At 49.4% G+C, this 22,005-nt stretch overlaps 1 protein-coding gene across 11 annotated transcripts in view; it reads left to right on the top strand.

Moving 5' to 3' along the window:
- Rap1gap2 (RAP1 GTPase activating protein 2) overlaps positions 1-22,005 on the top strand; it is a 219,296-nt gene that overhangs the window by 111,074 nt on the left and 86,217 nt on the right. For all 11 annotated transcript variants that reach the window (XM_021225668.2, XM_040749118.1, XM_040749117.1 and 8 more), the window contains one exon: positions 5,350-5,434. In XM_021225668.2, coding sequence (XP_021081327.2) covers positions 5,350-5,434 — 85 coding nt within the window. The remainder of the gene's footprint in view (positions 1-5,349; positions 5,435-22,005) is intronic.

Raw genomic sequence — 22,005 nt, 5'->3', positions numbered from 1 at the left:
GAGATCCACCTGCCTCTGCCTCCCGAGTGCTGGGAGTAAAGACGTGCACCACCAACGCCCAGTTTAGCCTGACTTCTTAGCCACCTCTCCCTTCCCTGTCTGTTTCTCAGGCTGAACTCTCTTGGAGCATTTGATTTTGTTCTAGCTTTTAGGCCATCGTTTCTGGTCTAGTTGGCTCTGCAGGGTGGGACATGTGAAAAGCTAGAACTCTGATGTTTCCCCTAATGCAGGTCTGAGCGGCAGGTGCCTAAGAATGCTGACAGTGGGGCAGAAAGGGGCCTTCTGCTGCTGCCGGTAGCAAGGAGGCCCCACTCACTACCTCTGCCACCAAGCAAGGACACACTCATCACTTGGGGCCTAGCGGCCCAATGGCAGCTGGAGAGGAAGTTAAGCAGCAGGAGCCTCCAGTCCCCTCTTGGTGTTCCTTTTCCAAAACTGAGATATAATTCATATACCATGAAACTCAGCCTTTGAGTGTGCCGAGGTCTCTCAGCTTCACTCACAGGGTTGTACAGTCGTCATGGCAGTCTCGTTCTAGAACATTTTAACCACTCGTTAGCTGCGGTCCCTTTGCCTTCTTCCTTCAATATCTTAGCAACTTCTAATCTACTTCCTGGCTTTGGATTTGCCAGTTCTGAATCTCTCAAGGAAAGGAGTCATCTAGTGCAGTGGCTCTCAACCTTCCTAACACTGTCTCTTTAATACAGTTCCTCACGTTGTGGAGACCCAACTGTAAAATCATTTTTATTGCTACTTCATAACTAATTTTGTTACTGTTATGAATTATAATGTAAATATCTGTGTTTTCCAATGTTTTTAGGTGACTCTTGTGAAAGGCATTGTGAACCGCTGATCTAGTATGAGTCCCGCTTTGATTAGCTGTTTTCACTTAGCATCATGCTTTCAGGGCTGGTCTGTATCATAGTATATATCCATGCATCAGTCCTGTTTATGGCGAAACAGTATTCCATTTTTTTTTATTTCGAGACAGGGTTTCTCTGTGTAGTCCTGGCCATCCTGGAACTCACTTTGTAGACTAGGCTGGCCTCAGACTCCCTGAGTTCTCCCTGCTTCTGCCTCCTGAGTGCTGGGATTAAAGGTGTGTGCCACCACCACCTGGCAACAATATTGCATTTGGTCCATCACTCATTGACTGGGACATTTGGGTCATTTTTACCTTTTGCTTCTGTAACTCATGTTTTACATCCCTTTTTGTTTCGTTTTCTTGAGAAGCTAGTCAAAGCATACAGCTGTCTGTATTCCTCTAGTTCAGCTAATTTGGAAAGTGAGTGTAAGTGCCTATGGGGTGGCTGGGGAGCTGGGGTGGTGGGAGATGAAGGTTTGTGAGAACTTTGCCAGGGGGAGGCCTTGCACCTGGCCCCAGGCCATCTGTTACTGGGTTGGTATTTTCTTGCTGTTGATTATTAACCAGTGGGTGGTTATGATCCTGAGAGCAAATCTCCAGGGGCAAAGACTGTTGCTTTATTTGAGACGATAGAAATGCTTTTCAACACATTTAAACAGCCTGGATCCTTGCTTCCCTTTCTCCACTTGGAGATCAGATCCCCATTTTGTCTTATTGATTGATGGATGTCTTAGGATTTCTATGAAATGCACTCCAGTGCTCACACCTCTTTGTGTGTGCGTGTGCACTAGTGTGCCCACATGCAACTGAGTGCAGGTGGAAGTCAGAAGACAATTTGTGGGAGTCAAGTCTTTCCTTCTACCATGGGGGGCTTGGAGCTTGAACCCAGGTCATCAGACTTTTGTGGCTTTGCCCTCTGAGCCATCTTGCTGGTCCCAGATCACCATTTTGTGAATCGTATTGTCACTACCCTAGTCTAAATTTGTACAGAACTTCGTATTTTTTTTTTCGAGACAGGGTTTCTCTGTATTGTTTTGGAGGCTATCGGTCCAGCCCAGCCTCGAACTCACAGAGATCCGCCTGCCTCTGCCTCCCGAGTGCTGGGATTAAAGGCGTGCGCCACCACCGCCCGGCTAGAACTTCGTATTTTTATCCCACAACACTGCTTTTACTTCCTCAGAATGTCTCTACTCCCATGCTTGCAGTCGAAGGCACTGAGTCGGAGAGCTGAGGTCATGTGACAGAGTAGCAGGAAGAACCAAGCTTGAACCCAGGAGTCCCTTGATTCTAACTGTAGGACTCTGCATAGCCATGTGCAAAAGACCAAATGTTTTTTCAAGAGGCCCGGTCACAGCCTTGTGAAAAAGGTAGAGACATGGACCCTGGATGCTGAAATGCCACCTTAGGGACCTCCCACTTTACCCAGGTGGGTCCACTTCTGCTCTAGGACTGTCTGTTCTTCTCTGCCTAGGCTGGGTTTTGCCACCCTGCGCCCGCCCCTCTGCCCTGGGATCTCCTAATGCTTCTAGCAGCCGATCTCAGAGTGGAGAGCTTTAGTGCATTTGGCTGTGCCGCTGCCGTGGAGACGCTGAGGGAAGTGCCTCCAGAAAGCCCTGGGTGACCTCCTTCCCTCTGCCTTCTCTCCCTCTTCCTCTTCCCTTCTCTCCACCACCTGTCCCCATCAGCACCTTCCCTCATGTGTTTCCAAGAGCCCCTGGATAAATGTGGGGCCCTGTGTGCTTACAGCAAATGTTCATGTTTGTCTGGGTCAGCGGGAGGGGCAGTTTTCAGTCTCAGAATCATGACTCTGTGGGCCACAAGAAACTTGTTACTTCTGCTAATGATTAACCTTTGCTTATGACAAATGAGAGTGGCCAAGGCTGTCCCTGGATAGAATCACATCAGTTTCACCTACTCGTGGGCGATGTCTTTGCTGAGTGAGAGAGAAAGAGCTGCATTGCACGTGTGCCTCTCGCCTTATCTTATCTTTGTGCCAGCTGGTGGCTAGGTCTGGCCTGGGGGTGGCAGTCGCTCACGTGTAAATGTCATTGTCATGAGGGCTGGGTCAGGACAAGGTCAGCCTCAGCTGATCAGAGTAAGGGGTGGGGTTGTGGTAGGAATTTCACCTTCTTCATTCTGGTCTTTCGGTCGCAAGGGCAAGGGTAGAGGTGAGAACTTGGTGGTGTTATTACTTTCCCAGGGCTGCTCTTAGCACTGCTAGAACTGGCTGGAGGCAGCAGACATCTCTCAGTTCTGGAAGTTGGGACTCCAAGAAGATGTCAGTAGAGGCACACTTGCTTGACCGTGGGGAAGTCCCCCTGTCTCTTCTAGTTCCTGGTGGTTGGTGCAGTCCTTAGCGTTCCTCCACCTGCAGCCACATCGCTCTGCCGTCTAAGTCCATCATGCCATGGTGGTGACGTGGGGCTGTAACCCTACAGTTGCCTTCTCCTCTTACGTGGGCGCTGGGTACTGTTGTCACATAAGGCCCCCATTCATAGGTGCTGCAGGTTGAGAGGTCAACATACCCTTTGGTGAGGGGGGGCAGTTTAACTGACACTAGACAGTTAGCTCTTAAATTGGAGGAAGGGATGGAGCCAAGGATGAGCCAAGAGGGATGGTGAGTGTGCCTCCATTACAGGTGTACTTGAAGTCATCTATGTACCAAGGCATGTCTGGAAGTTCTCAGAGCAGTCTGTGTTCTCTCATGGGGGATTTGCCTCTCCTCCATTCCTTGCCATCCTCCCAGCTCCCAAGGGAGTTGCCCTTATCTCTGTCTTGGGGTACTTAGTATGATATTTCTCACCCTTGATTAACCTTCCTTTCCCTGCCTTTCTGGCTCTCGGGACAGGGCCATCGAGAGAAGCAGTGGCTGCTTGAGAGAGGGATGAGTGGCAGAGGGAGAGGGCCGGGGACAGAGGCTGTGCCCTGCTGGCTGGGCCAGCTTCATTGGGAAGCAGGTGAGGGCAGAGCAGTTGCTGTCGCTGAGGTGATACGTGGAAAGCGAGACTGGTACCTGTGTTGAGAGGCAGTCAGAGCTCTTGCATATGTGTGCGTGCATGCGCGGGCACATGCATAGCAGAATCTTGTCCTCTCTGGTCCTTGGGCCAATAACAGTCTGGACCAGGAGGGGGGAGACCTCTTCCACTTAAGTCCTGTTACCAAGGATGCAGGCAGATGGAGGAGAGAAAGGGAGCTGGCCAGGGTTGAGTTTAGTGGAGTCATGTGGATCCTGAGCCAAGCCAGATGTTCACCAGCCTCCCTGTCTGGCTGATTAGAGGACAGAGAGGTTGGCTGACTGCAAGTGAAGCAAGGGGCTGTGATAGACAGTGTGACCCTGTCCCCAGCCAGGTTTCTCAAGAAGTGTTAGACTGCCCTGGCCTGTGGTCTTGGGGAGCCAGTGTGAGACTCTGTCTTGGCTCCAGGACTGGAATTTCTCTGGGAAGTTGGGGAATATGATTCTAGGGAGTGTTGTTTTCCTTCACGAAGCAGCCTGGATTGGGGCTGTCACTATTCCTGGCAGGATAAGAACTGGGAAGAGGTTCAGAGTGTTCTCTCTAATGGGTAATTGTGGGTCTCGGTCATTTAACACAGACACGGCTGCCTGTTGGGTGCTTCAGGGTGCTTCTTGAGAAGCTAGGGGCTTTAATGGCTCCGTTGGGATCTCAGGATTATTGTCTTGCCTTTCCATTCCTCCCTGCCAGGGCACATCAGAGTCCCTGGCTCACAGGGGGAGCCCCCACCTCTGCCCAGATGGCCCTGTTGTGTAACTCGCTGTGGAGGTTTCTCTCAACCTAAGCAGTCTGCCTGGTGATGGGACAGCAAACAAGCTCTCTCTGGTCACCAGCAAGGGCCAGATGGGAAGTGGGGAGTGTGTGAGAGCAGCGTTTCCATGGTGACACAACTCTGTTTAGCTGCCTCAAACCTGGTCCTACCCCACATGGACTAAAGTAAGTTTTACCTGCAGCCATCACTGTCCTCCCAAGGTTGGGTCTATGGTCAGGGCGTGTGTGTGCATGCATGTGTATGTGCGCAGGTGTGTGTGTGTGTGTGTGTGCGCGTGTGTATGTATGTATGTGTTTGTGAGCACATTTCCAAATGGACACAGGCATCCATGGGAAAATGAATTTTCCAGGATGATCCCTTTCCCCGGCTCCCTCTGACTCTAGTTCCGTCCTGTGTCTTTTAGAAGTGGCAGTTCTGAGACTTTGTGTACCTAGGAACAATGTGGGAAGCTGTGTAAAGCAGATTCTTGGAGTCTATCCTTGGAGATTCTGGCATGCACCTGAGGACATGTCCTGATGCCCAGGGCCTGCCCTTGCCACAGTACTGCTTTTGATGTTAGTACATCCCAGAGAAGAGATGCAGTCAACTTCACTTTTCTGTATCGTTCGCTATGTCTTCAGGCTTAGCCACTCTTAGATTGCAGAGGGAAGGCTCAAGACGGCCCTTGCTCACAGCTTCTGTGTCCTTTGGTCTCTTTGCAGGAAGCAGGAGCTGGCCAACAGCTCGGATGTGACCCTCCCAGATCGGCCACTGTCCCCTCCTCTCACTGCACCCCCAACCATGAAGGTAAGAGGCTCAAGTCCGGAAGTGGGAGGGAGGGGATGCCTAGGAACATCAGGTGGCCTTGCTGTTGTTTTAGCGCCATGGCCAGTGTGGGCCGTGGAGGGCCCTCCATGGGGAGACAGTGTCCTGTTAGCTCAGGTGGAGTGGGGGAAGCTGAACTGATGTGCTGTCTGTGTCAAGGGGCTGTGGAAAAACAGACCAGGGCTGCAGTGGGGCTGGCAGGACGCTTGGATTAGTGAGAAGCCACATGGAATGGTGGGTTGGGCACGAGGAGTCACATTGGAGGAAGTAGAGGGGACAGAGTGCAGCTGGATATTAAAGGGGCTGACATCCAAGACAGATGGGGGCTAGATGGGCCCTTGGGGACTTGGACAGCATTTGAATGCTGGTCAGCCCGCCTTTGATAGGCCCCTCTAAGACAACTTTGTTACCTCAGCCTCTGTGGGAAAGTTGTCTGTTGCTTTAGTCTCTATGGGAGAATTGGTCTGAGGCCCTGGTCGGAAGCCTCTTTGGGAGAGAACCCCATCTTTGGTTCCAAACGTAGGACCTGCCCTTCCCAGGAGGGGGCTTTGCCCCCTTCCATACCCTTCTGCTTCCAGCCTCCACCTCCAGCTTCCTGGGGATGACCACGCCAGGCTGAGCGTCAGGGAGGACTGTTGGCTCAGCGGCACCCCCCCAACTCCCACCGTCACACTTCGTTGGCTCAAGACTAAATCCAAGGTCTTCTGCCTCCCATGCCATCTGAAGGGCCCTCAAGGCCTGCTGGTATGCTGGTCCTGAGGCTCTGCTCTGAGATGACTCACAAGAAGTAATTGACATCTCTTTCTACTGCTCAGTGTGCCCCCCTTTTCCCTGACACCCCAAAGACAGCACATAAACTCTACCCCACGGCATATACCTACCTCATACTGAGCAGCATGGCATTCGTGAGACAGTGGTAGCAGAGCCCTAGTTGGCATTCAGAGGTGGGAGGGATGTGGGACAGGGTACATGATGGATGGTACAACTCTTTCCTTGGTGGGGATGCCTGGGCATCCAAAGCCAGGCCACCTCTGTTGGCCTAGTCTGGGATAGTATGTGACCCAACTGCTGGGTGCTTTGTTGGCGTAGATCGACACCAAGGAGGATGTGGCCAATCTCAGTTTCAGCCTTGGTCTGCAGAGTTGGTCGTGGGAAGATTGTCTCTGCTCATGGACACAAAGAGTTTATAGGGAGAATGAGGAAGCCTAGGAGGAGTCAGAGAGTCCTCTTGGCAGGCTCCGCTTGCATGACTGTTTCATTCATTCAACACCGGGTGTTTATTTGAGTATTACATTAGTCAGGGCTCTTGGTTGCAAGCAACAGAAGCACTACTCACTTCAGCTTAGAACTTTCCCAGGCGTGGCCTCATCTGGAGGAGCCTGCCTCTTTCCCTCTCTCTTTCTGTTTTCATTCTTTGCTAAGCCCTGCTTCAGTCATGGCAGGATGGTGACGGCAGCTCTTCTGGGTTGAGTAGCTCTCATGGAAAAAAAGAGTAGCTTTTGCCAGTAGTTCTAAAAGAGTCCCTGGGAGGCAGTTCACTGGCCAGAGAAAGGGAATGTTGTGATTGGACACTGGGGAAACCGAGAGAAGGAAGGAATGGGGTGGCTCCTGGAAGGAAAATTGAAAAATTGAAAGAGGGGAAATGGATAGAGAGTAGGCAGGACCATTGCAAGGCTGCTGAGCCCACAGGCCCAGTGCTGGGCGGGTGCTTAGTGACCCAGGGATGAACAGATACTGAGGACTCTTTTTGCTTGGAGTTCGTAGTCCGCCCAGGGAGCCAGAAGTTGAAAAGGGAAAGACAAGAATGAGGATGGATAATGTTCTCAGGGGAAGCCCCAAATCCTTCAGGGAGGATGAAGGGGCAGGACTTGAGGCGGTCTTGGAGAGGGACAGGTGGGGCTTCTTTAAGGAAATGCTGTTGCAGCTGGGTCCTGAGGAGGACTTACACGAAGGTAGAGTTGGAGTGGCCCTTGCCACTCAAAGTGAGGTAAAGGGGCAGGCCACACACAGTGAGCCTCTCAGGAATGCAGAGAGGACTGCTTCGAGGACTGGAACAGTGTGAAGCAGATGTCCCGGAGGCCGCTGCTGGAGGACAGGGGAAGAGGGTGGGATTTTGCCCGGGGCACCATTGGGGTCATTTGGAAGCAGTTAGAGCTCAGAGTTCTCAGGTGGTAGGTTGGTGAGACAAGGTGATTTGAAGAGAGGGGGCAAGAATGGTCCTGAGGTCTGGAGCAATGGAACTTGGTGCAAGCAGTTTTCTGAGGTGGGGTAGCTCAGCAGGGAGGAGAAGGGCAGGTGGTTCCTGCTGTGTGCACAGGCCTGAGGCAGCTGTCTGAGGAGGGTGTGGAGTGGGAGAGGAGACGTTCTTAGGACAGTGTGGTGGAAGACGCTTTGCACGGACACAGAGGGGCGGGCACTTCACAGAAAGGGGCGGATGGACAGCTGAACCAGTTGCTGGGGCGAGGCCAACTGTGATGTGGATGGCACAGAGGACCGCTGTGCAGAGGGCCTGGCGTTTGCTGGGATATGACTAAGGCCAGTTCTGGAGAGGTGGGGTGACAGCGGATGGCAGTGCCGAGGAGTGAGTGGAGATGCAGAGTGTCAGGGAGTGGAGACAGGGAGACGATAGAGTGTGGACCTGTGGAAAAGAGAGAACCAAGTGACAGAGACCAAGACAGGGAGAAGGGGGGAAGGGAGGGAGAGAGAGGAGAGATGGATATCCGGAATCTGTTGTGCTTTGGCTTTCAGGGGGTTGTGGAGTTGTCAGGGAGGGAGCCTCAGGCAGACTCAGAGCAGACCCTCCACCCTCCTCGGTGAGCTCTATGACTCACAATCAGAAGACATCCCCTGCTTCAGACACCATCTTCTGAAAACTCTTTGAATTCGGCTCAGGAAGTTCCCAGACTCCAAAGGCAGGGTCAGCTAGGAAATGAGGGAGCTGGGCTTGCCCTAAAGGTTCTGTGGATCTTGTATGAAGCTGGTGTCAGGTCTGTTCTATCTGGTCTCTTTGCATCTATCATGGTTTATTCTGTGGCTATGGCTCGACTCTCTGGCTAGGAAATGTCCCCATTCTATGAAGCTGTCTGCTCTTGAGGGATTTAAAACCACAGTGCTCGCAGCACACTGACTTGCTCAGTGCAGATGTCTGTTCGGTGCAGTCCCAAGGCTGCTCTGGCCCATCGTTGCTGCTGCTCTTTGCTGGTTTGTTCATCCTGCCTGGCACTGAGCTCTTGGAGTGACCCTTTCTGGGTCTTTGGGGCCGCTGACCCCTGGCCACGGTGGTTGAGTTGTTGTGGACAGCCTGAGACCTCCAGGTTGGAGGAGTGTGGTCTGGCCCTTTCAGTCTTTAACGTTTTTTTTTAGATTTGTTTACTGTATGTATGTAATGCCTGTGGAGGGAAGAAGAGGGCGCTGACCCCCTTGGAACTGGAGTTACAGACAGTTGTGAGCTACCATGTGGGTGCTGGAAATCGAGCAGTCTTAACCACTGAACCATCTTTACAATCTCCAGCTTAGTCTTATATCTAGATCTTTTCTTGCCTCCCTGTTTTGCTTCCATTTCCAGGGTGGCATTAGACAATCACATTTTTATTTTGACCTTCTTATTCTTTGACACTCTCTCTCTCTCTCTCTCTCTCTCTCTCTCTCTCTCTCTCTCTCTCTCTCTCACACATCTACACACGATGCTTGATTATGCACATTCCCCATTACTTTCTCTTATTTTCACCTTTGCATGCCCACAGAGCCTTTTTTCTTTACAGCAAGCCCCTTCTTACTTTTGTGTTATTTTTTGAGACAAGGTCTCTCACTGGCTGAGAGATTGCCAAGTAAGCCCAGTTGGCCATCCATCCATCCATAGGGTGGGCCCCAGGGTATCTTATCTACCCAGTAGCTTGTCTCTGACTCTCCAGAGTTAAAGTTAAAGATGCCCACTGCCGTACCTGGATTTAACTTTATTTATTTCGATTGTGTGTGTGTGTGTACATGTACCACATCTCAAGTATGGGGATCAGAGAACAACTGTAAGAGTAGACTCTCTCATTCCACCATATGGGTCCCAGGGATTGAATTCAGGTCGTCAGATTTGGCAACAAGCCCCTTTACCTGCTGAGCCATATCTGTTGGCCCCACACCTGGCTTTGTAATGGGTTCTGGGGACTGAACTCAAGTTCTGATGCCTACATGGCAGGTTCTTTACAGACTGAACCATCCCCCCAGTCTCTTAAATCAGTTTTCCGCCACCTGAGCAGGTGTCTGGCAAGAGAAGGGCTTACCCTTAGGAGTGTGACTCAGGTGCAGGTACTCCTTTGGTTGATTAGCTTGGGATAGGGATTGATGCTCCTTTTCCTTTATGGATAGGTAGCGTCCCAGATTGGTCCTCCTCTCTCTCTCTGCAGCCTGTTTTCCCAGGGTATTTCCTACCCCCAATATGAAGCTGAGAAAAAGCTGAGCATATGGGCTGAAACAGGAGCCCAGTTCCCATCCAGAGCCCAAGCTGAGGATGGGCAGGGTAGGCTAGGAGTGGGGTTGGGGACTGCCTGCCTGGGTGTGCATTGGATTGCTGCCAGGCCTTTATTCTTCATGACTTTGGTTTTCAAATCCACAAGGACCACTAGGCATTTGGCAGATCCCCCAGTGTGCCTGGCTTTGTATCGGTCCCTCTGGGGCCACCCAGAAGCATTGGTCCTTGACCCTCCAAGAGTCTCCACAGGAGACCTTAACTTAGCAGAGGAAGCCATATGGTTCAGCATGTGACACGCTCACAGATTAAAAGTGGCTTCTCAGTGGGGAGGAGAGGAGGAGGAGCTGGAGATGAAGGAGATGAAGGCCCTGGGAAACAAGGTTGGGCTGCCCCCTGGGGCTGTAGACTAGTTCTTGCAGCTCTGAGGAGAGGCAGGAATTAGGATTCACCCTCAGGTTCTCTTGAATAATGTCCTAGACATTGGGAATGTCCTAGAAGCATCTCCTAGGGCTTGAGCTGACTATGACCTGAACTGGCAGAGTTCTTCTTGGAGTCCCAAATAGGTTGGTCAGCTGGTCTGTCACCCTAGTTTAGCTTCTCAAGTCTTCCTCATGCAAGTCTCAGACATTCTGGGCCAGATGTTCTCCTTTGGAGAAGAAGGTGGTGGAGGCTGGGGTTCTCCTGAGAGAGGTGCAGACAGTCTGCTCTTTGTTGCTCCTTCAGAGCCTAGTCCCCAGGCCACTAGTTGCTTCTCCCAGTCTCCATGAATGGTAGGTGAGGCAGCTGTGCAAACTTTGTATGTGTAAGGAAGTGGACATCAGAGGACCTTCTCAGTATCCCTTTGGGCTGAGGCTCCAGCTCACCTTTCTTCTGGGCTCACCACTCCCCCCTCCTCAACTTGTCACCATTGACCCATGGCCAGTCCATCTCTACTTTGTTCCTGGTGCCTGCCCAAGTCCTTTATCACCATCATCATCATCATCATCATCATTTTATTATTATTACTGAGCAATACTCTGTCATTTGAAGACACCACAACGTTTTGCTTGTGTTTCTGTAGAGGGACAATTGAGTTGTTTTTGGTTTGGGCTCTACTAATAGCAATACTGACCATTGTAGTATAATTTTGTTTGGGTTTGTGTTTTCTTTTCTCTCTTGGATTATTCAGGGATAGAATCACTATATCAAAGAGTAGGTGAACTTTTTGTTGTTTCTCTGAGACCTGAATCTCTTTCTGTAGGCTAGTCTGGCCTTACACTCATAGCTATCTCCCTCCCTTAGGCTCCTGAGTGCCGAGATTACAAGCATGTGCCACCATGCCTGCCTGGCCTGAGTCTTTACCTTTATTTTATTATTATTATTTCTGTCTTTTGGTACTTGTGCATGCTAGGTAAATGTTCCACCTCTGAGCTACATCCCCAGCCCTGAATCTCTAACAGCATGCTAAACTGACAGACTGTCAGTGGTTGCGCCATTGAATATGTCACCAGCAGTGCCACTAGGTCCTGGTTGCTCTATATTTTTGCCAGTGTTGATCATTGTCAATCTTTAGTGTCTTAGCCACTTCAGTGGGCATGTATTGGCTGCTCACTGTGATTTAGGTTGCATTTTTCTAATGACTGATGATGCTGGGCCCAGTGGAGATCCATGTGTACTTTGTGTGTGGCTCGATGCCAGGGCTCGTGAGGTTCATTTATCCTCATTCAGGCATCCAGTGTCTGAGAAGACTTCTTTCCCCCATTTAATTGCTTGGTTGTCTTAGTCAAATCTGCTGGCCATGGATGTGCACCCACGAATGGTGTAGCATTGCTGCCGGCCATGGCACTTCTCCACCCGAGGCGCTGAAAGCACACGGCCCCACATCTTCCCTGTGTGAGTATTAGTCATTGATCATGTTCATCGCGGTGCTCTTTCCTGAGAGCTTCCACATGGCTTTGGAATCCTCTCCAACCAAGCTCTGTGGAAAGCCTCCATAGTCACTGGAGCTGTCATTTGAGAGAAATCCCTTTAGGCCCCTCTGCCTGACCGTAGTCACAGGAGGTTGTGCTGTTTGTGGAAGGTCCTGAAGCTGCTTAGTAGCAAGCCTGTGGTGTGCTACAGCACCTGTGTCCTAACCACTACCCTACACTACCCTAACCACTAGCCACACTACCCTGTTAGGGAGTCCTTCTGAGCAAGTGCATAGACTCCCTGACTCCGTCTTTGTCCCTCCATCATGGGGACAACAGACACCTTCCACAGAAACAGTGGGTATGTATCGGCAGCTCATGGAGTTGCAGTGATATAATCCATGACAGATCAGGTTCTGTCATGATGGTGGCTGATGACAGTGACACCTTGTGTGATGCTCTTGTCACCGAGATATGGACCATGACCCCTCTCTCTAAGGAACCCAGAGCCACCAGCTTGTGGAAGCTTTGCCTATTTCCGTTACCTTTGGACCCGTGGCCTTCCGACAGGCGGCTCTAGGGAGGAGCCATGCCTATTAGAAGTCATTAATGGAGACTATCTTGGGGTTGCTATAGCTGTAATAAAACACCATGACCAAAAGCAACTTCCACATCCAGGTCCACATCCCAGTCTGCCACCAAGGGAAGTCAGGACAGGAGCTCCGACAGGGCAGGAACCTGGAGGCAGGAGCTGATGCAGAGGCCACGGAGTGGTGCTGCTTTTTGGTTTGCTCTTCGTGGCTTACTCAGCCTGCTTTCTTATAGGACCACCAGCCCGGGGGTGGAACCACCCATGATGGGCTGGGCCCTTCCACATCAGTTATCAACAAGCAATTTGGTGGAGGCATCTTCTCAATCAAGGTTCTCTTTAAGAATGACTGCAGGGTCAAGCTGATATAAAAACCACCCAGTACAGAGACTGCCTTACAGGCTCTGGCCAAGGTCTCCAGGCCTCCAGGAACCTGTATCCTCCTCTGAGTGCATGGGCCAAGACAGAAGGGCTCCTTGAATTGTCTCTCTGGGGACCTCTTTCTCCTCTCCTTTGATTCTGCCGCCCAGCCCCCTTTCCAACCCTTCACACTGGTTGCAGGATCCCCTACTGGTTGTGTGCCAATCCAGTCCCTGTGACCTGGTCCCTAAGGGGCTTCTTCAAAGTGATCAGACCTATAAAGCAGTAAACAGCACAGTTTCTGGAGTCAGTCTGCCCGAGATGAAGGGGCTTCATAGATGTGTGATTTCTGAACCTTACTATCCTCATTTGTAGAGTAGGGACAGTAAGAGTTCCCATGTGGTGGGTGTCTGGAGCTTGTCATTAGTTGAAATTCTGTGCACTTATCATTCAGAACATACTTGTGAGGCTTGTGATACTTTAGTGTCATTGTTCCTGCAAAACAATTTCTTTCTGGAGGGTAACACTTTGTTTTTAAGATTTCTATGCTTTGGGCTAGGCCTAGCATTAAGTTTAGAGTTAGGGTTAAGTTTAGGGTTAGGGTTAAGGTTAGAGTTAGGGTTAGTGTTAGGGTTAGGGCTAGGGCTGGGGTTAAGTTTATGGCTAGGGCTAGTGTTAAGTTTAGGGTTAGGGTTAAGTTTAGGGTTAGGGTTAAGGTTAGAGTTAGGATGAAGGTTAGGGTTGGGGTTAGGGCTAGGGCTAGGGTTAAGTTTAGGATATTGTTAGGGCTGGGGTTAGGAAAGGATGCACACTTCATTTCTTCTGTTGTTAGCATGTTTCTTCTGAGGACTCCTAGTCCTCTGCCTTGCCAGGCATCCAGAGTATAGGGGTCTGATACTACGGGAGCCTCTGTCTCAGGCATAAGTTTCTACCTGTTTGGTGCAGATGTCCATGGGATGCGTGGAAGAAGATAAAAGTCAGAAACCAGCTCAGCCTACCCGGCAGGCCTGGAGGAGTGATGCTCAGGAAGCTCTGACTGGAGCCTTGAATTCCCAGGAAGGCTGGTCTGACTTAAGCAGAAGTTATAGGCCAGGTGGTTCGTTTGGGTACAGGAAGGGCCTTCAAGGCCACCTTGCTCGCAGAGGCTTGTGGAATGGTACTGTGTAGAGACTTGGGTGTGCAGGACTATGGGGAGTTCTGAGGTTGACCTTGGAACATACTTTCTGCTCTCTGTTGGTGCCCCCCCACCAAGAGTTTTTCCCCCTAGTCCCCTGTTCTGTCGATGATGTTGAAAGGAGCCTGTATTTCTGGGCGGATGCTGATATCATGGGGAACATTGGAGGACTGAGGGTAGGGCATCGAGGCTCTGGGAAGCTGTGTGTGATGCAGCCTGGGGTGCAGAACTCTGCCTGAGCTATCTCTTATCTGGGTGTTGGGTACCAGGAGAAGGTGGGTCAAAGCTCGGTTACTAGCCTGCCTTACTCATATTCAGGAGACCTTGATGGAGCACCTGACATTCGGGTGTCTCATGGTGATATTTTCTGGGCTATGTATCCTAGTTACGATGTGCATTTGGAGGCCTGACCATTTATTCTGCCCCAGGACTTGGTTCCTGATCCTCTGACCTCCTGTCGACAGTGCTGGCTCTGGTATATAATCTTGGTCCTGAACCTGGACTTTGGTTTTCAAAAGTACTGTGTGTGTGTGTGTGTGTGTGTGTGTGTGTGTGTCCCCACATCATGTGTGTCCATGTCATGGCGTATGGGGGGCCTAGAGAACAACATGTGGGAGTTGGCTGGCTCCCACCATCATATGGGGTCCAGGAATCCAACTCAGGTTGCCAGACTTGGTAGCAAGCACCTTTATCTGCTGAGTCATCTAATTTCCCCTGGACCCCAGAGTTCAGTAACTAATGGTGTCACTTTGTGCAGATCAACAATGTTCTGAGAACCCCAGCTCTGACATAGGCTCTTGGGGTCACTGTGAGGCTTAAGAAGGGCTGGATACCATATAGGTAGTATGTTTTAGTCTCTGTAGAGACTAGCAGCTGTTGTCATGGTCGGTGAACCAGATATCTGCAGGGTGGCTTTAATGACAAACCTGTGCTTCTCTTTCAACTGCCATGCATGCTACCCTGAGACCACTTGGCATCGGGTGCGTCCATATTCTGTCCCTAGCTGCTCCCACCCCTTGCACAAGTGTTGCTACCAGTTCCTCAAGCCTGGTATCCGGGGCTTTGGGAGCCAGTGGATGGTGGCTTCTCTTCTTCTTGCGGCATTGCCACTGGTGCGGTTCCCAGCCCCAGTAGCAAGCTCCCATGTGTCCCCTTCCTGTTCTCTCCCACCGCTCTGACCCTGACCTCCTGCAGACTGTGCTCCTGGCAGAGTGTGGAGATGGAGTTTTGAGTGTTGGGGTGTCTACGTGTTTCTAACAATTACCACAAAGTTGGTGGGTGGCTTAAAATAACAGTATTGTATTCTCCCACGGCTCTCGAGGCCAGACATCTGAAATCAGGGTGTCAGCAGAGCCTTGCGCCCAACAAAGTCTGTGGGAAAAACCTTGCTTGTTCTTCCGGTTTGTGGTAGCTCTGGCGTTACTGCTTGCCTCCCGATGCCTCCCTGGTCCTGTGGCTCCTTGTCTCCCTGGGTGTCTCTACTTTGTATGTCTGGACACTTGACATCTGTTACAAAGCCCTCTAGGTAGTTAGACCAGGATGGTGATTGCATCTTGAGAGCTGTTTCAGCTCCATTGTGCTTCTTTGCCTTGGATGGTGTGATTTATAAACATCAGACATTTGTTTCCTGATGCGCTCGAGGACGGGCAACCTGAAATCAAGGTGCTGGCGGATTTGGCATCTGGTGAAGGCTTGCTTTCTGCTTCCAAATGGCACCTTGTTGTTGTGTCCCCACATGTGGCCCTTTTGTGTGTGACAGTATTGTCTGCATAGTTCCCTCCAGTGCTTTTATAAAACACTGATTCCATCTGTGGGGTCAAAACCAACCCTTACGAGCTAATTGTTCCCCAAAGGCCCCCCTTTGATGCCATTCCTTTGTGTCTTAAATTCTGACATGCATTTGGAGGGATGTACATCCACACCATGGCATCTGCCACACCCCAAGTTCCCATTCACAGACTTTGGAATGCACATATCTTTTTTTGGGGTGGGTAGCATTTGACACCCCACAGGGTCTGGGCTGCCCTACCCAGAGAGCTCCTGGTGGCAACATGGTAGGGTCCAGAGCCTGGTCAATACTTGTTCCACTTGTGTAGTTGGATATCAGGTGTGACTTGTATTTTCCTGCATAGGAGCAGAGTGTGGCAGGGTTGGGAGGACCTGGCCCTATAGCTCACATAGTCAGGGATGGGTCTGTCTGCTCCTACCGGCTGCCATAGAACCCAGTATGCAGGGAGCCCACAGTAGATGCTTGATAAATACCTATAAGTGGTAGATGAAGCCTCTTGATTGATCCATATTAGAATATGGTTGTGCACAAAAAGCCCAGTATTCTTCATGTGAATTTCCATTAAGACTTGTCTCTTTTGCAAGTAAACAGCAACAACAAAACCAGGATTCATACAACCACTTTTAACGAATATATGCTTATTGAGAAACATTTAAGAGATGCTAAAGTACAAAGAGGTACGTTGTTAAGATATTAATAATGCCTTAATGATACTGCTATCCAGAAATATCCAGTATTACCAATTGCTAAGTACCCAGATAGCTTGGCATTGCACACACAGTCAGAGCCGTGCATAAATGAGATCACCCTGTTTATGCTCCTTTGCAATAAAAAGAGTCCAAATTCGATTTTCCTTGCATTTATCCAATGAGGCAAAATCCTAAGTGGCTCAGAAGGGATTGCTAGAGATGTCCTCTCTAGAAGAGATAGCATTTTTCATGAGTTCTCCAAAGATTTTGGGAAAGATCATAATAAAAATGAACCAATCCAGGCAAGACGGCACACACCCGCAATCCCAGAACTCAGTAGGTAGAGGCAAGAGGATCTGAATTCCAGATTATCCTTGGCCTATAGTGAGGTTGAGGCCAGCCTGGGCTGCAGTGCCATTGTCTCAAAAAACAAGAGCCAGCAATGAACCAAGCCTTTGAGCACACAAATGATTAATAAACAATGAACTATGGTACCTCTCTGCATTGTGTCTGGCACCCTGCTTTGGAATGTGAGAATCAGATGATTTGGGAGGGAAAAAATAGTGCTGCCTGTGAACCTGGCCCCTTGGAGAGTGTTCTCCTTTTGAGGGGAGCAGCTGTGGGTCATGCATTTGTCTCTGTAGCTGTGTGGGGGAAGCCTTCCAGAGCCAGGAGCTCTATTACACATGGCAACCATGCTTGAGCCCATCTCAGGAGTGGGGCTGAGAAGTTTCTGAGACGTCAGATGAGTGAGTCTGGCCTGCGGCATCAAGGAACATGAGCTACAGGACTAGACTGGATCTGTCCTCTGATGGCCTTTGGCAGCGTGATGCACCCTCCAGTCCTTTGCCACAGAGCTGCTATGTTTCTGGAGCCATTTCTTCCCAGGTGCTGGCCCCGGGAATGGCCTCCCAAGTGACTAGAATTGATCTTACCTTGGAGATGTCCCAGAGGGTGAGAATCAGGTCAGAGCACTCAAGGCCTTGTCCCATGTAGATGTCCAGATGGGGCTCAGGAGTGTCCTTTGTCTCCTTGTATGGTCAACAGACCTGGGCTGTGGGGAGATTGTAGTTGGGGTGGATTTGGGGTATATTTAGGGAGTCCCTCAGGTTTGTTGACTCCTGATTGAACTGGGGAGATGTGATGTGGTAGGATCTGAGGTTTAACAGCTGCAAGAAAGGAGGACCCACAGAGATGTCCTTTGAAGTCAACAGAAGATAGCTATCATGGCCTTGACGGTCCAGTGCTGGGTGTGGAGGTAAGAGGGGCCTGCATAAGTTTAAAAAACCCTCAGGAAGTCCCTAGACAATGATCCCCTTCATTTTGCAAGAAGGGGTCGATTCAAGGGTACCTGGGGGGTTTTCAGGCTAACTGAGCTTCAGAGCCCCTCAGACACCAGTTTAGCAAAGCACAAAGTGGGCCAGGAGCCCTCATCTGTTTTTAGAAGCTGGAAGGTGCTAGAAGTGCCTGGGGAGGGTTAGGACCTGTCATGGGGAGCTCAGAGGCACTCGAGGTTAATGATGGTAGAGATGGGGACCAGACAGCCAGGTTTTTATGTAGCAGTTCAGATATTTAATGTAAACATTCCTACTTGTGTATATTTTTTATTCATTATGTGTGTGCATGTATACTTGTGTGCATGTGTGTGCGTGCATGAGGAAGTCAGAGGACAACTATCCGGATTCAGTTTTCTTCTTCTACCATGCGGGGGTGGGGGGGTCCCAGGCTTTGTAGCAGTCTCATGTAATCCAGTGTATCATTCTGGGTTCTCTAGAGGAGAAGAACTTACAGAATGAATCAATCTACCTTCCTATGTATCTGTGTATCTATCTATTGTCTATGCTTACATGCATATTTGTATGTATATATGTATGTGTCTAGTTGATTTATTAGAATGGCTTACAGGCTCTGGTCTAGCTAGTCCAACAAGGGCTGTCTACCAATGGAAGGTCCAGGAATTCTGTAGTTGTTTAGTTCACAAGGCTGGATGGTTCAGCAGGTCTTCAGTATTCCCCAGAGACCCAAAGCAGTGGGCTCTCATGCCAGTGAAGGAATGGTCTTGCTAGTGAGAACAAGAGCAAGCTTCCTTCTTCCATGTCCTGTATACAGGCTGCCAGCAGAAGGTGTGGCCCAGATTAAAGGTGGAGCTCCCCACCCCAGAAGGACTGGATTAGAAGTGGATCTTCTCACTTCAAATGATTTAATCAATAAAAATCAAAAAAGCCCATGGTTAATTCCAGATGTAGTCAAGTTGACAACCAGGAACAGCCATCACACCCAGTTGGGTCTCAGACTTGCTATGCAATTGAGGGTGACCTTGGACTCTCCAGTCTGAGTGCTGAGGTTACAGGTGTGTGCCAATGCGTCTGGTCTGGCATTTCAACTTTGAGGGGCAGTGAATGGTTAGCAGAGACAATTCCAGAATGTCTCAGTTCTTCCTCTACTGAATCAGACTGGACTTAAGCCTGCCATGTCTCTCTCTGTCAGTTTCTTCTGGCTGCTGTAACAGGAGGTCACAGACTCAGGGTCTGAAGACAGCACAAATTCATAACTTCCTGTTTCTTAAATGGTTCTCCTTGGGTACTGGAAATTGCATTTCCTCTGATGGTTCTGGGAGAACCTATTTCCTAGCTCTAGTGGTTCTGAGAGAGCCCATTTCCTAGCCATGTGGCCTGGGCATCTGGTCCCATGCCTTTGTCTTCAGACTCTGGACATGTCCATTTCCATGCTGCCACCTCCACCCATGTTGATGTTGGGCCCACCTGGGCCATCTTGATTCTTGTCCCATGTCAGGGTCAGCTACAGGCAGCCTTTATTATCTGTAACTGCAGCACTCATGGCTGGGTAAACTCATATGTCTACAGTTCTGGGGCTCAGGATGAGGGCATCTCTGTGGGGGCACATGTGTCATCCTTACAGTTCAGTGATGGGGGCAGGGCCTTGTTTAGGTCTTGCTTTCTCGTGTGTAAGGTAGGGAACCACACCAGTTTGGGTCTCTGAAAGATTCCGTGGCCTGTGGCTGAGGCTCCTCCATCCAGGTTTCACTGTTTTGTGAACTTGTGACTGGTGAGATCTCATATGCTCTGATTATACAGCCTTGAGGCTGGGGAGGATTGCTGAATGTTCCCTGCACGTTTCTACAGAGAAAAGAAACCACACCATATACCTATTGTCAGTTTAGAGTTGAGACATGATTTCAATTTAAAAATTTTGAAGATTTATTTTATGTATGTGAGTGTTTTGCATGCACACATGCCTGTGTACTTCTAGGTGCGCAAAGAAGTTAGAAGAGGGCATTGGGTGGATCCTCTGGAACCCGAGCTACAGATGGTTGGGAGCCACTGTGTGGGTGCTGGGAATTGAATCCAAGTCCTTAGCAAAAGCAGCATCTTAATCACTGAGCCATTTTTCAGCCTCATGTCTGTTTTGTAATATTCAGTTAGCAAACTTGCAGGTCCCACATGGAAAGGGAGAGAGAGACACAGACAGACAGACAGACAGACAGACAGAGAGAGAGAGAGAGAGAGAGAGAGAGAGAGAGAGAGAGAGAGAGAGAGAGAGAGAGAGAGAGTGAGAATGCCTTATTTACTCAGCTCTGACAGGCTTGTCCAGATTTTTTATTTGTTTATTTATCTTTTTTAAAATTTAAATTAGAAACTTGCTTCACATGTCAATCCTAGCTCCCTCTCCCTCCCCTCATCCTCCTTCCCCCACCAACCTCCCCAACCCCCCACCCAATTCCCACTCCTCTCCCCAGGAAGGTTAAGCCCTCCATGGGGGATCTCCAGAGTGTATCATTTCATCCAGGACAGGGCCTAAGCCCTCCCCAATATATCCAGGTTGAGAGAGCATCCCTTGATGTGGGATGGGCTCCCAAAGTCCGTTTGTATGACCAGGATAAATACTGATCTACTGCCCAAGGCCCCATAGATTGCCTAGGCCTCCTCGCTGACATCCAAATTTAGGGGGCCTGGATCAGTTCCATGCTGGTTTCTCAGCCATCAGTCTGGGGTCCAAGAGCTCCCCCTTGTTCAGGTCAGCTGTCTCTGTGGGTTTCACCAACCCTGTCTTTACCCCTTTGCTCATCACTCCTCCCTCTCTGCAACTGGGCTCTAGGAGTTCAGTTCAGTGTTAGCTGTGGGTGTCTGCCTCTGCTTCCATCAGTCACTAGATGAAGGCTCATGTTTCTCTTTTTGTGACTGGGTTACGTCACTCAGGATGGTTTCTTCTAGTGCCATCCATTTGCCTGCAAATTTCAAGATTTCATTTTTTTTTTCTGCAGAGTAGTACTCCATTGTGTAAATGTACCACATTTTCTCTATACGCTCTTCAGTTGAGGGGCATCTCGGTTGCTTCCAGGTTCTGGCTATTACAAATAATGCTGCCGTGAACATAGTGGAACAGACATCCTTGTTGTATGAATATGCATCTTTTGGGTATGTGCCTAAGAGTGGAAATGCTGGATCTTGTGGTAGACTGATTCCCATTTCCTGGGGAATCTCTATACTGATTTCCAAAGTGGCTGTATGAGTTGGGACTCCCACCAGCAATGGAGAAGTGTTCCCCTTTCTGCAATCCTCTCCAGCATAAACTGTCATTGGTGTTTTTGATTTTAGCCATTTTGACAGGAGTAAGATGGTATCTCAGAGTTGTTTTGATTTGCATTTTCCTAATGGCTAAGAATGTTGAGCACTTTCTTAAGTGTCTGTCAGCCATTTTAGATTACTCTGTTGAGAGTTCTCTATTTAGTTCTGTACCCCACTTTTTAATTCAATCCTTTGGTGTTTTGGAGACTTGCCTCTTGAGTTCTTTGTAAATTTCAGAGATCAGCCCTCTGTCAGATGTGGGGTTAGTGAATATCTTTTCCCATTCTGGGGGCTGCCTTTTTGTCTTGCTGACTGTGCCTTTTGCCTTACAGAAGCTTCTCAGTTTCAGGAGATCCCATTTATTAATTGTAGATCTCAGTGTCTGTGCTACTGGTGTTATGTTCAGGAAGTGGTCTCCTGTACCATTTCATTCCAGGGTACCTCCCACTTTCTCTTCTAAGATGTTCAGTGTGACTGGATTTATGTTGAGGTCTTTGATCCATTTGGACTTAAGTTTTGTGCATGGTGATAGACATGGATCTATCTGCAGTCTTCTACATGTCCGCATCCAGTTATGCCAGCACCATTTGTTGAAGATGCTTTCTTTTTTCCATTGTATAGTTTTAGCTTTTTTGTCAAAAATCAGGTGTTCATATGTGTATGTGTTAATGTTGGGGTGTTCTATTCAATTCCATTGGTCTACCTGTCTAATTTTGTGCCGATACCAACCTGTTTTCAGGACTATAGATCTATAATAGAGTTTGAAGTTGGGGGTGGTGATACCTCTGGATGTTGTAGATTATTATTTTTTTGAAACAGGCTTTCACTATGTAGCCCTGGATAGCTTGGAACTCACTGTGTAGACCAAGGCTGACCTTGAACTCTTGAACTCAACAGATCTGCCTGCCTCTGTTTCCCAAGTGCTAGGATTAAAGGCATTCACTACTTTGAGTGGACATTTTTTCCCCAGACAATCTCATGTAGCCTAGCCTGGCCTTGAACTTGTCTTCCAAGT

The sequence above is a fragment of the Mesocricetus auratus genome, unplaced genomic scaffold, assembly GCF_017639785.1.
Source record: "Mesocricetus auratus isolate SY011 unplaced genomic scaffold, BCM_Maur_2.0 Super-Scaffold_100007, whole genome shotgun sequence".
In the NCBI taxonomy this organism is placed as follows: domain Eukaryota; kingdom Metazoa; phylum Chordata; class Mammalia; order Rodentia; family Cricetidae; genus Mesocricetus; species Mesocricetus auratus.
This window is presented reverse-complemented; position numbering and strand designations above follow the sequence as displayed.